Raw genomic sequence first — 13783 nt, 5'->3', positions numbered from 1 at the left:
ACCTCTATTTCTATCTCTATATTTTTTCCTAAAATAGAGAAACTCTATTATAGAGGTGAAAATGCTCCAATGTATGTCTTTATAATAGATTTAATCTATTTATAGAGGAAAATATAGAGATATGATATTTCTACCTCTAAATATAGAGGTAAAAAGTAATTTTTCTTTATATTTTCTTCTAAAATAGAGGAACTCTATTGTAGAAGCATACATTGGAGCATTTTCAGCTCTATAATAGAGATCTATATTTTAGAAGAAAATATAGAAGTGTACATTGAAGATGCTCTAAAACTTCTCCCAACTCTAAACCCTAATTCTATATTAGTTAATCATATGGTATAAATGTATATTTACTTTTTATTTTTCATCTCCAATTATAACACCAATTTCAACAGTAAAATAATATTATATATTATTGATTTTAATATTCTAATTAATTGTTAATTTTATTTTACTACAGTTCTTTTTTTTTTCCTCTCATTTGCTATGTTCCTTGTTCTTTGTTAAGTTCGTGTAAATCCTCTACCGCATGTTCTACCTATGTCTATCTTCAGCGTGTTTGCTGTCCAATGTAATCTGAAATGACTTTATGATAAATCATTTAACAGTAAATGGCTCCAGTTCAAAGGATGGTTAATCATGAAGTTCTTTTTGTATAAGTGACTGAAAAGATAAGTGCACTTTCTATGTACCTCTCTTTGTGAGATGATACAGTTCAATGCTTAAAGAGACAACTGAACAAATACTCATTTGATTTGGAGAATGGAAACGTTATAATTCTATAGTCTTAGGTAACCTTGCACGGCCAGAAGCTCACCTATTTTATGAGTTGTAGAAGAGTATATAGAAGCTAATTAGTAAAATGCCTCTAAACAAATAGTATAAGCTCTCTCTTCAACATAAATTAAAGGAACCAACAATAGGAGATCAAATTAAGAATTTTTAAGAATAAAGATTACAAAGAATCTGAGGATAATGTAAAAGAACTCACTAATAGATTGTACAGACTAAAAAGAGCTTATGAAAAGAGTTTTGAAGTAAAGAGAGATAGAGAGAGAAAGACTATTCCAACAAAACTTCCCAAAACAACATGGGAACATGAAGTCAGTATTGTTATATACCCTCACCGAGTGATATGCTGAAACCAAAGAGACTCCACTTATCAGATCCCTCTAATCTCTGTTTCAGACTCCCACTAAAAAGACTGATGATGATAAGCACAAACCCTTATCAGCCGCTGTCCCTAACGCAATTCCCAGGCAACAAGTACTTATAACTCTCAGCTTTCTCAATCAAATGCCCCGGGAGATGAACAGCCGAGTAAGACCTAGGGATCGGCCCCAGCTTCCCAATGATCTCCCTGAACGTATGCTCTTCAGGAAGCATGTCAAACAGATCAGTCCCTCTACATACCACATCCTGTATCCTCTTCGGATTCAGATAATGAGAGAATCTCACCCTATCGTTGTGACTGTACGCTTTCATCTTGAACACAAACTCGCTTATACGCCTGAAACAGAAACTGCAATGCCAACCAGCATCCGCCAAAAGAGTGTCCCCTCGTCGGAAATGAGCGTACCGCGTCTTCCCGGGCTTGTAACGATGAACAGAAGCTCTCCAGCTCTTGTTATCGAGGTAATACTCGAACGAGTAGAGGTAGTTCTTGAGCTGGAGATGGAGAACGGGAGGGTATCCATCGCACCATCTAAGGAGGTTGATGGTGTGAGCGCTGGGGATCTCGTCCACGTCAGACATTATCAACAGATCATCTTCTTGAATCCCCGCGAGTCCTATTAACTGATCTAACGCAATCCTCTGGTAAGCTTCTTCAACGAAAGGGTTCTCCCCTCTCTTGAACCTCCCTCCTATGTTCCCATACGTCAGCCTCGGCTCCACAAAGTCAAACTTATCTCGGTTCGCGGCGAAAACCAGCGGTTTAGGCAAACCGGTGAACGTCGAGTTAGATTCGAGGACCACGAACTGCGTCACGTAAGGGTAAAGCTCTTTCCAGCGGATGGTGAGCATGTCGACCTCGTTGCTGAACAGGACGGCGTCGAAGACTCGCCGAGGAGACTCGCGGTGTGTCCACCCGTGGAGGCTGCAGAGAGTCTCCATAGAGGCGTTGTGGTGGTAGTAATGCGGGAGGGTTTGAAAGGGCTTGGGAGGTGATTCCCAGAGGGGTCTCAGGAAGTAAGTGAGTTTCTGTCCGTGCAAGTAGACTCCGAGGATGAAGATGGGGATGATGGTGAGGAAGATGATGTATGTCTTGAAATCGAGTCCGCGTAGTACGCATCTGACTCTTGAGAAGGCCTTCGCTGCTCGTGAACCATCCTGTGAAAACAAAACAAAGCAATGTCTCTTCATAAAAATCAATCCTTTGTAACTGATACAGAGATCAAACAAACTATGTTTCAGACAAATCATCTAATCCAGACAAGAACTACAAAACCCTATGACGATATGTAATAAACAATCAGAATCACAACCGCATTACAACCGATTCTAAACTAATCAAATTGGTATCAGACACCAAAAAACGATTCAACACGAAATCGATAAGGAGATTAGGACTCACCTGACCACAAACATCTTCGCAGATATCGTCCGTCTTTTTACAACTATAGTACCCATCTGACATGATTCTTCTAACCCACAGTAAAAAGGATGGAACTTTATGCGAGGAAGAAGAGATTTCGAACCCAGAGATCAAAAGTAATCCTCAGAAACTCGAACAATAAAAAAAACAGAGAAGTGCCTCTTTGAGTATAAATAAATATCCGAGAAAATAATAATCTTAATCCCTCTCGTCTTTGGAAAACTGTAACGCCAATTATAGCCGTTTGATGATACCTTTTGTGTTTATATATTCCCAAAACTGCTCTAATTAATATAATTTTATTTGACTTTCATTAAGGTTTTATCAGCTTTTTTAAACAGCAAAAAAAAAAAAAATATATATATATATATATATAATCAAAAATATTACTAGAGATCCGTATCTAAAATACTTTATTTTTCTCCTTTTTACATTCAATATATATTCTGATTTCTTGTCAAAGTGAATACATATTTTTGGTGATATACACTAGTAGTAGTCAGTTGATCAAAAAAAAATAAAAAATACTAGTAGTAGTTTTATATGCTACTTGGTATAAATCAAACAAATATATTTTTATGATTTTTTGTTGCTAATTACTAGTATCACATACTACTAATTACTAGAAATTTTGAATATCTATTTTGAGTTTTTTTTTTGTATTTCTATATTACATGCTCAGCCGGTTTTGTAGAATACTATTTTGAAAAAGTGTTATAAGTAAGAAAAGCGTAGAATATTGGATGAATAACAATTTGATTTCTAAATATGTTAGGAATATACTTTTTTATTTTAGTGATTACTTGCAATGTCAAATAATAGTTAATACTATTATTTGAACTGGGTCTTCGTCTCCTCTATTCTAGCTAGTCAATGTTACATGTTCCAGGGGACCAAGTATTAGTATCTTGATGTATATATGAAGACAAAGAACTTGAATGCATGATAAGGAGGACGAGTTTCTTCAACCAAGTGTACATATATATGGACTTTTATATCTTATCTCTTTACAGTTTCCTCTCCTTTTCCTAAACATAACATTAATTTTTTTTAAACATAACATTAATTATGCTAATATCTTCTCAACTATTTGGAAATCTAAACATTGAAAATGATATGACTCTGCATTAACATTTGATTATATATTCAAAGTTTGACTATAACTACGTGGCATAGCTTGTTTTCTCTTTGTTTCAACTTTCAATCCTAAAAATTATCAACTAAATAAATGAAAAGCGTGATGTCAATGTCGAGGAACAAGCAAGAAAAAGGAGGAAAATGTATAGGAAACTTCTAAGGAAAATACCGTATTACTAAATTTAATAAACATTCATGTTCATGATATGATGAAGGATTTGTCTACAACATTGTTAGGGCTGAAAATATATAAACGGGACCGTTGACCCTGCAACAACCCTGGACCTAGACTCGAACAGAGTGGTTTGTTGACCCAACAAGTTAGATTAGATATCCAACCCTCTTTCATTGCTAATAATTACGTATTCTACACATATATTTATTTCATACCTATCGACCACAGTTCACAAAACACGCGTTCACGAAGAATTAGAACCTGGTCCATCTGTTTTTTTATTAACGATCGCACCCACCAGTTTTGTAGTAACATGGTTTGTCCCTTTAGGGTTTTTCAAAACTTTTGTCTTCTGTGGTTACTTGTTAGTACTCTTATTGAGTTAGAGCCAATTGGTTGGGAAATTAACTAAACTAAGCTGTAATATTTTCTAACATGTTTTGAACCATAAGATAGGAATCTGAGAAGTGAGAACTATGTATATAATATGTTATCTCTAATATTATGTGGTCTTGGGTATGCTTTTTGGTTCTTAAGGACTAATCTGTTCTGAACTGGAATGGTGAGTTTTAATTTTGTTTTGAGTGATAATCAGAAAGATAAAATAATTAGAAAAAACAAAAGAAACTTAATTGTTTTCTTATAATTTGACAAATATATTTATTTGTGTCTACTAGACTATTTTAGTTTCAATTCAGTTTGACCAGGTTAAAAAAAATCCACCAATCATTATGTTATTTAATATAGATTCAAATCATTTAGGTTCATATCCAGCAGTACATGATCTGAAAATTTGAGAACCATAAATTTTTTTTTTTATGAACTTCTATACAATTTTTTTTCATAATTTGAGAACTTACGCTTATGTAAAAAATCTCAAAAAAATTTGGGGGCCAAACTCTATGTTTCATTGGACCATTCCACATTGTGAGCAACTAAAAACACCAGAACGAATCAGTGATACAGAAACAGAAATGAGCTGTGTCTTGTGTCATGAGGGTTGGACCGGACCGGACCAGAGTCATGAGCTGTGTTCTAGTCAGAACGCAGAAAAGGCGCTAACGGTTATCATTGTACATTGAAATTGTTCTTTTGTATTTAGAGGGCCAATATTAAGACCAATAGGCCCATATATTGCTTAAACTTTGATAAGCCCATATAAACAAAACGGCGTGCAACTGATTTTAGAAACATTAAACGGCAAGTCGTCTCATTCATACTACTTGCAGTCTCGTTTCAGTGAACACAAACCGCACATCAATGGCGGCTGCAGGGGAAGAGATGACGACGACGGTTAAGGAAGGCGCCAACCTGTTGGGGAAGCCAAAGTACAAGAAAATCGAAAACGGGAGATTCAGATGCGTACAAACAGGTCACGAGCTCCTCGAGAAAGACAAGAAGGTGTATTCAGAGAGTAAACGGTGCCGTTTAGGGCTTATCGATCATGCCTTATCCCACAACAAGCCACCACTTAACTTGTTCGAACAAGACCCGAGCTCTAGGTAATCTATTGCATATTGTTCTGTCTCTCCTCCTCGAAAGCTTTTGGGGTTTAAGGTTTTAGACTATTGTTATTTGGCTTTGGTTGTTTCAGTTCGAAACTGAAATGTAAGCTGACGGGTGATACGGTGAACAAGACTGAGGAACATATTTGGAAGCATATCAATGGACGACGTTTCCTCAACAAGTTAGGTTTGTGACTTTGAAGCTTGATGATTGTTCTTTGTGTTGCAAAACGTGTTAACGGTTGTTTTGTTGGTTATCTAACAGAGGAGAAGGAGAGAGAGAAAGAGTCTGGAGCTATTCCAGAGGAAGGTGGAGAAACTGTGGTGAAGGAGAATGGCGTAAAGGAAGAAAAGAAGAAGAATAAAAAGAAGAAGAAGAAGAATAAGAAGAATAAGAAGAAAAACAAGAAGGAAGAGAATGGAGAGGATGTTGTTATGGATGAACTCCAACATGAGAATGATGAAGATGTTGGAGGGCAGGAGGAGCTTGACTTTTGGATGCCACCAGATGGAGAGAGGTGGGACTTTGATGATGGAGGAGACCGGTGGGGATCAGATTCAGAAGAGGAAGAAGAAAAGAATGGGGAAGAAGATCCAATAGGTTTGTTTTTCACTTATGTATCCCATTACTACTGCTCTGGTATTGTGTATTCATGCTTCAAATCTCAAGTTGTGAGTTTCTTTTTGTTATTGTAACATTGGGAAGTAGATGAAATGGATGAAGATGGAAATAGTAGCTTGGATGACTGCATAATAGGTGAAGTTGATGAAGATGGCGAAAATAGTTTGGATGAAACTCTCGAAAGGTACCATGAATTTTCATTGGTTTTTTTTTATGTGTACTAGATAAAATAGTTTTTGACATCCAAGTAATCATCTCAAGTTTGCTGTTAATGTTGAAGAGCATATAAGTTTTCTTTAAATGGCTGACAAAAAAAGTTTTGTTTAAATCAGAAAATTAGCTGACTTTGGGAGTTTTAGTTTAGATTGTAATGTATGCTTATAAACAGCGAATGAACTGTGTTGAAGCAAAATCGGTTTAATGATATAACGTTTGTGTTCTTTAGCAGTAAAAAGAGGAAGCCTGAAGAACTCAGTTCCAAGAAGAACAAGAAGAAGAAGATCAATACAACAGCTTCATAAATCTGATCTCTCTCTTATTCTCTTCCTGTTTTCTGCATTTTCACTTAGTGCTACGTGTTTCATTCACCTTTATGTGTTCAGTTTTGATAGTATTTAATGGTGAGAATAAACAGGTTAATGATTCCTCTAATGAGTCGATGATTCGGCCATTACATTCACAAAGCAAATTCTTTTCGAGAAAACAATTTTAAATTTTAAATTTTAAATTTGGACTAGAAAATCGAAAATACGAAGCTTTGGCATTTTTTCCTACAACAAAATCAAAATCATAACTACGTGTGAATTTTGTGCAATTTACAGTTCCTCATATCAAGTAGATAGATGGCTTGCAATAGAAGTAAACCTTTTCACAACTCTGAAATGGCTGCCACGCTCCAAAGTTTCTTTCTGGCTATCAAAACTCTCTCGTCTTTGGCCGCCGACAGAGAGTCACCTTTTGGAGTCGTCTCTGTGAACCATTTGTCCCATTTCAACAATGTCAGATACTTCTTGATGTAGCTAATATTCTCTGTTGTGTCACGAATTATGACAAACCCTTCTGGCCGTAGTATCCTGTCCATCTCGATAAGCAGGTCTTCGATGCTGCATCCACGTGCTTCGGTTTCTGTGAATGTGTTCCACGCGTGGATAAGGTCAAATGTTCGTGGGTATGTGTCAAAGGCTTCACACCTGCAGAGATCACCATCAAGCAACGAAGAAGAACCTGATCGGATTATGTGCTCAATGTTTAGAGGTTAAAGCTCATTAACATACCAATCATGAGTGGCTCCGATAAGGCCACGGTCGTAGATGATCTTCATTCTCGGTTGGGATTGTACGGGTATGACGTTCATTACCCATACATCTTTATCGTTTAGAGCAGCTGCAAAACCGCCGAGGTTTGAGCTCATGTCCATCACGTTTCTAATAGAGTTCTTTTGCACCATTGGTTTAAGCAGCTTCCAGTATTCCATCACTCTATGCCGCCATGTTTCCTGCACCAACACACATAGTTTAGTGAACAATGAAAGTGTTTCGACGTACAGAGGCATTGCTATTTTATGAAACAAAGCTTTCGATGTAGGGACAGCAAACTTACCGTATCTTCACGAAATTGCTCGGGAGTGACACCGATTTCTTCAAGACGTGGTGGAGGAGCTGTCAGTCTCCGTGGCCAGGGAACAAGCCCACTCCATCTTTCTTTATGCATCCCTGGATAAAATATAGCAAAGAGTATGTAACGGATAACAAATAGTATCAACTTAATGAGACTTGATACTATATAAGTTGAGGTTAAGATATGTATACTTACTAACTGAGTACGGTGTTATGCAAGCTTTCATGGAAACGTTCCAAGTTACATCTGGGTCATCTCCAGAAGGGCAAAGCGGAGGTTGGACACCTGGACCCCTCTTCAAGTAACAACTGTTGGATATCGGTTTTCCCCATATAACAGATTGGTCTCGTTTGGCCACAACCCTCCAACACATTCTCCTGAAGAGATCATGCATCGCAGTCCCAATCTTCCTGTTTTCTGGGTCGTGTGCGTAAGCTTCAGGGGACGAGTATACAAAGTAACCGCCGGGTCTGAGCAACCTATCAAGTTCCAGCAACAAGATCCCATCTCTTTGAAGCCAATCTATCCGACATCTAGAGCAGTGAGCAAGTTCAAATGATCTGCTTGGGTATGGAAGCCGCTTAGTCCCAAGAACACCAAGTGTAGATGGGATACCTCGTTCTAGAGCAAACTGGATCTGGTTCTGGTGGACATCATTAGGAGCAAGAGACATGGCTATGATGTCATGTGAGAGAAGATAAGCTCCGAAGCTAGCTACCCCACAACCAACATCAAGAACATTCCGAATGCTTCCTCCATTGTTGAGTTTGTCACCGGGGAATTTCAGCATCTAAAGCAATAAGCAGTTTTTTTGGTCATCTGAAAGAACTAAAAACGGTAAAAAACAGAGCCAAAACCTCCTGTTGATTGCAGAACTACTCTCCCTGGTATGTTTAACGAACTATGGTCAACATACTACCCACATAACTCTCAGTAAATATAAGAACCTTAAGTTCAGATCCTTAAGTTAACATGATTCATTTGCAATAACAGACAACCCAATACTCAACTCCTATTGGTCGGTCCATGCCGCATGCGCTTCTACCATAAAATTTTGCTCACTAATGCAACTTCGGTAGCAAAAATCAAATGGCTTTGTGCCTTTGAGATTCAAAGAAGTAAAAAATAATGATATAGTAGTACCTGAGCAAGGGAAACAATGTATTTGTCAGCTCCGTAGTGGAAATGCGTTCCTCCCCCGGGAAAATTGATCTTATCACCATTCACAACCATCCAATTCTGATCAGATTTCTCTTGCGCAAGGTGTGTGTGCGGAATATTCGCCTTCCACACCTCGTCTCTACTACCAGGCCACTTTATAGGTATCTGAAAACAACTCCATAAACAAAATCATCATCAACCACTTAACACCAGAGCCATAAGACCCATAACATATGCAAGAATGCTCAAAACAAGAGAAAGAGACAGAAAGTCCGACCTTATAACCAGCTGGAGGAGGAACAAGGCAATTGAAACGGCGTTCCGGTGGAGGGCAGTGATGCTCATAGTGCTCCATTAACGTTAAGTTTAGTCTCAGTTTCAGCTGGTGGTGAAGATCTCTATCCAAACACGGTATAAGATCCGAGTGTTTCGAATCACATATCTGCCAAAATATACACCAAAACAGGATCAAGAACGAGAGAGCAACGAACACGAAGACCACAAGATCAACCTAAACTCACTCAAAATCCACAAAGATCACTCACTCATCATCCACTAGCAATTCCAACAGAGCAATCACTAGAAGAACGAGCTAATCTCCACAAAATCTCACTTAAACGCTACGAATCTTGAACTACTCTACGAATCTGGAACGATCACTCACTTATCCACTACCAATTTCAACAGAGTAATCACTAGAAGAACGAGCGAATCTGCACAAATTTCACTTAAACACTACGAATCTGAAACTACTCCACGAATCTGGAACGATCACTCACTCACCCACTACCAATATCAACAGAGTGATCACTAGAAGAATGAGCGAATCTGGAACGATCACCCTCTCATCCACTACCAATTTCAACAGAGTGATCACTAAAAGAATGAGCGAATCTGGAACGATCACTCTCTCATCCACTACCAATTTCAACAGAGTGATACATAGATAAGAACGAGCTAATCTGCACAAAACCTCACTCAAACACTAGGAATCTGGAGATTTCCACTCAAAATTTCTAAAAAAGATACGAATCGATGCTTGGATACGAACCGGAATGCTTCTGGGAACTTCGACGCGGCTCTCTCCATCTCGATTGCTCGCGAATCCGGCGCTTGCGCGGCTAGATCCGTCAAACTCGTCGGACTTTCTGGATCCGGGAGCGAAGGAAGAGCCATAGTAGAGGCAAGTCAAACCGAGAAGAGCGATGAAGCCGACGAGGACGTAGGTGAAGAGCTTCGGATGAGTCGCGCGGACTCGCTCGCTCCTGGAGTGCTTCATAGTTAAGCGTGTCTCCGGATCCGGATCTAGATCTGACCCGGAAATGAGCTGCGGGTCGAGAGAAGGATAGTGTGTGAGTGACAGTAGATTCCCGCGGAAGGTTAGATGACCAGTGTCGGGATTTTATGCTCAAGGGAATATTTGTGGTAGTTGTAATCCTCTGCGACCAGGACTACGAATGTTTCTGTTAATGCGGTTAAAATTCATGGGCCTGTGGATACTATTGGGCTTTGATATTTTAAAAGAGTTTCCTTGTCATCTATTAGGCTTTCTATTTGTTCCTTTATTTATAAAGACTAGTATTATCCCCACTTTCATTATTTTCTAAATTATCTGATCATAAGTTATAACGATTCAAATCATAACAATAATTTTTTATTTTAGTCATATTTTATAAACCAAGATAACACATGTAAAACGTGATTAAATATCTTCACTGAATATTTACTTGCACCCATTTTCATATTAAAATATGTTTCTCGTAGAAATTTCATTGATAGATTAGTAAAATTAGTGATGTTAAAAAGATAGTAAAATCAACAAACTATAAATAAGTATATACAGCTTCACATTTGTCTTAATACAAATTAATCGCACCCTGTTTTTCTAGTTTTCTTCTAACTTTTTTAAAAATGTCTACAAAGTTTCATCTATCTAAACATATTTTAGATAATTACAATTTTAATTGTAATCTGTTTACCTCTTTCACAGGAATAACCACGCTGAAAATCAAATAACTTTATGATTCTAATAGTAATATCCTTTGAAACAAATCTGGTTTTCACTCTTTTGTTAAAAATAGAATACAAAATAGAAGTAAACTATGATATCAACTTGAATCATGTAGAAAGAATCATAGAAACTGTTTTTTAAATGATCGATTTGAATAAAGATATCTGCTACACTCAAAACCTACATAAAAGACAAAGAAAGTGAAACTGTTGAGAAGAATAAAAAAAGAAGAATCGAAAGATAAAGATAGTTAACTGAACGATATATATGAGATGGGCAGTTGGTATCAAGAGTTACTGAATTCATGGAACGTGTGATGATAGGCAATCTGAGGAAAAACAATGATTTAATAATTTTGCAATTACATAAATATTTGAAATCAAAGAATTTGGTCTAATTTTTTTTTGTAAAAACAATTACACATGTCAAAATCTTATTACTTGAGTGATTTGTGATTTAGTATATAATAGATTACATTAATCCTCTAATTATTTGATAAAAAAAAAGAATTTAAACTCAGGATCAATACAAATCTTTTATACTATAAAATGGAAGTTAACAATTCTCATGTGTCATTCAATTTTTTTTTTAACCTCCAAGATTCATGTTGATGATGAGGGATGGACTTACCAACGAAAACCAAAACCAGTGAGAGGTCCCATAGTGTCCGAAGCTGGTGAAAGTTCTGAGAAGTTGCTGATAAAGGATAATGAAGTTGTACATGCTTTCATTGATTTGGAGAGCACTGAGATAGATACTGCTTCGGCCCCTCAACCTGAAGAGCAACAATGTGACTGTTTATACGCTCAGTAATCTGGATGATACAATTCTGAACAGCTTGTGTGATGGACATGTCATCGTTAAACGATATCAGCAAAGAACATCCCTTTGTGCACCGTGTAAACTTCTTCGAGGTATGTTTCAATACAATATTTTCAGTTTTATTGATTTTGAGAAAAAAAGTTGTTAATTTTATTTCTGATTTTGATCATATACAAACAAATATTTTGGTTCAGCTGGAATTTAGATTGAAATAAACATTAAACAGTATTGCTATGCACATGAAATGCACATTAGACTGTTAAGAAGAATCATTGCTTGTTTCCAGGTTGAGGCCAAAAAGTCTACAGCTGGTTACATATTCTCGTATGCCTTATCACCTTAAAATCTTAATAGTTTCAGAATAGAACATGTGGCATCAATCCATCGCCTTCGGAGTGTGCCATTTTCCCATTTTCCTTGTAAACGAGCACATACGAACAAATCTCGCGAACGATCAAATGTGACTAGCTTGCAGCGCATTAACACCTTACAAAAATGCAGCTATTGCTCTTAAAACACTTGATTCAATATCTTAAAACCTTGAAAAAAAAGTCTCTTGGGATTGAATCAAGTGTTTTAATATATTTTGGGATTTTTAACTAAAACTGAAAGTTAATAAATTATCATTTTAAATCACCTAAACAACTTTGAAAGTTTTGAAAAATATCTTACCAACTCAACTATAAATTTTGTTTTTATTTACCAACTTTCACTAAAATCTTTCAAATAACTTCAAAACTCACTTAGATCCCACCAAAATTAAAACACTCCAAAATCTACTAAAATCCTTAATTCAATACATCCTCCTAATGATTTGATGATAGCAACAAAAATGAAAACACAACAGAGAAGAAAGTGAAATTGCTTTCGAGCAAAAAGGGGCAAGCAACTTTTTTTTAAAGGCGAACTCTGCAAGATTCAGTCCGCCATTGAAGCTCCTTCACTCTCTTATTCATCTTCTTCCTCAAGTTAAAAGTATACACTTTATCTTCTCTATCACACTCCTCGATCGAAAAACAGGTCATTTGTGTTAATATTGTTTCTACAGAATGTCGGTAGATTCAGCCTCTGAACATTATGTTTTGGTTCGTCTTTTAATCTGATTAGAACTAATTAGAACGGTCGTAGTTTCGTCTAAATCTGGGGTTAGACTAGAGTATGTGCGGCAAGTTTGGACTTTATCTCAATCTAGAAAAACACTTAATCACGTCATTATTGTTTTGACCAGTCTTATGAGGAAACTTACATGGCATGTTTGAAACTCTCATTTCTTTATATAGAACACCACCAATCTTCGATTTTTTTTTTAAAAAGAAGCTATTTTGTAAGCGGTTAGAAACTTCTAACTTCAACATCTTTCCCCAAAGATCAAAGCTTTCACCTTTTGTTCTTACCAATAATCTCCACCAAGTTTCATGAATATGCTAATCTTTCTGAATCTTTTGTTCTGTAGGTTACTAAACTGACTTGAGAGGGTTTTGATTTGAATCAAAAGGGTTCGGGGACAGGGAATTTAAAATGAGATGAAAATATCACAAGTCTACTTAATATCCTATTCCAATGCATATTGGTTGCTTGATATTATATCTAACTTAAAATAAATCTCTACAAACAGACCTGAAATATTCAAAATCTACACTAAAGTGCTGAGCAAATATATATGTAAGTGAATGCAATAACAAAGTGATGTAGCGGAAGCTACGATAACTACAAAGATCCTATTTAGTCTAAGAATACCTAAGATCGATGTCTTCTTCAATTCGTAAAGATCACCAATGATCTACCAAAAACAAGGAACAAAGAGAGAACTCTCAATTTTATTAATCAAATCATAAACTGAATACAAACTTAAGCCTAGACGGTTATATATAATAAAATCGTAAGACCCTAAAACAATAAAGAAAATTATCCAAATAACAAATAAAATAAATAATAAATATTTGGAAATATCTCAAATATTTATCTGCATCATTCACTTCGGGTTGGAAAAGATTCGTCTTCGAATTTTAACTATGGTCGTCAATTTTTCTTCTTCCCTTCCATTGATGAAACTTAGCATCCTTGATCTTCACGTAAACAAACAAAAAAGGGAAATATAGAACAAATTATGAATTGGTTGAGTTGAAGTTATGGGCGC

The 13783-nt window shown here is 36.5% G+C and overlaps 2 protein-coding genes across 2 annotated transcripts; both read right to left on the bottom strand.

The window, feature by feature from the left end:
• Positions 1-920: 920 nt before the first annotated feature.
• On the bottom strand, positions 921-2877 carry BNAC03G06510D. The gene is made up of 2 exons (XM_013857353.3): positions 2576-2877; positions 921-2331 (listed from the first exon to the last, which is right to left on the bottom strand). The coding sequence occupies exons 1-2, from the start codon at positions 2636-2638 to the stop codon at positions 1231-1233; spliced, it is 1164 nt and encodes a 387-aa protein (XP_013712807.1). The 5' UTR covers positions 2639-2877; the 3' UTR covers positions 921-1230.
• A 3899-nt stretch (positions 2878-6776) lies between these two features.
• LOC106418368 (probable methyltransferase PMT9) lies at positions 6777-10227 on the bottom strand. The gene is made up of 7 exons (XM_013859057.3): positions 9865-10227; positions 9091-9255; positions 8796-8978; positions 7848-8442; positions 7635-7747; positions 7310-7530; positions 6777-7225 (listed from the first exon to the last, which is right to left on the bottom strand). The coding sequence occupies exons 1-7, from the start codon at positions 10090-10092 to the stop codon at positions 6904-6906; spliced, it is 1827 nt and encodes a 608-aa protein (XP_013714511.1). The 5' UTR covers positions 10093-10227; the 3' UTR covers positions 6777-6903.
• Positions 10228-13783: the final 3556 nt, after the last annotated feature.

This window comes from Brassica napus, chromosome C3 (genome assembly GCF_020379485.1).
Source record: "Brassica napus cultivar Da-Ae chromosome C3, Da-Ae, whole genome shotgun sequence".
Lineage (NCBI taxonomy): Eukaryota > Viridiplantae > Streptophyta > Magnoliopsida > Brassicales > Brassicaceae > Brassica > Brassica napus.
The sequence above is the reverse complement of the archived record's forward strand: the minus strand, read 5'-3'. Positions and strand labels throughout refer to the sequence as shown.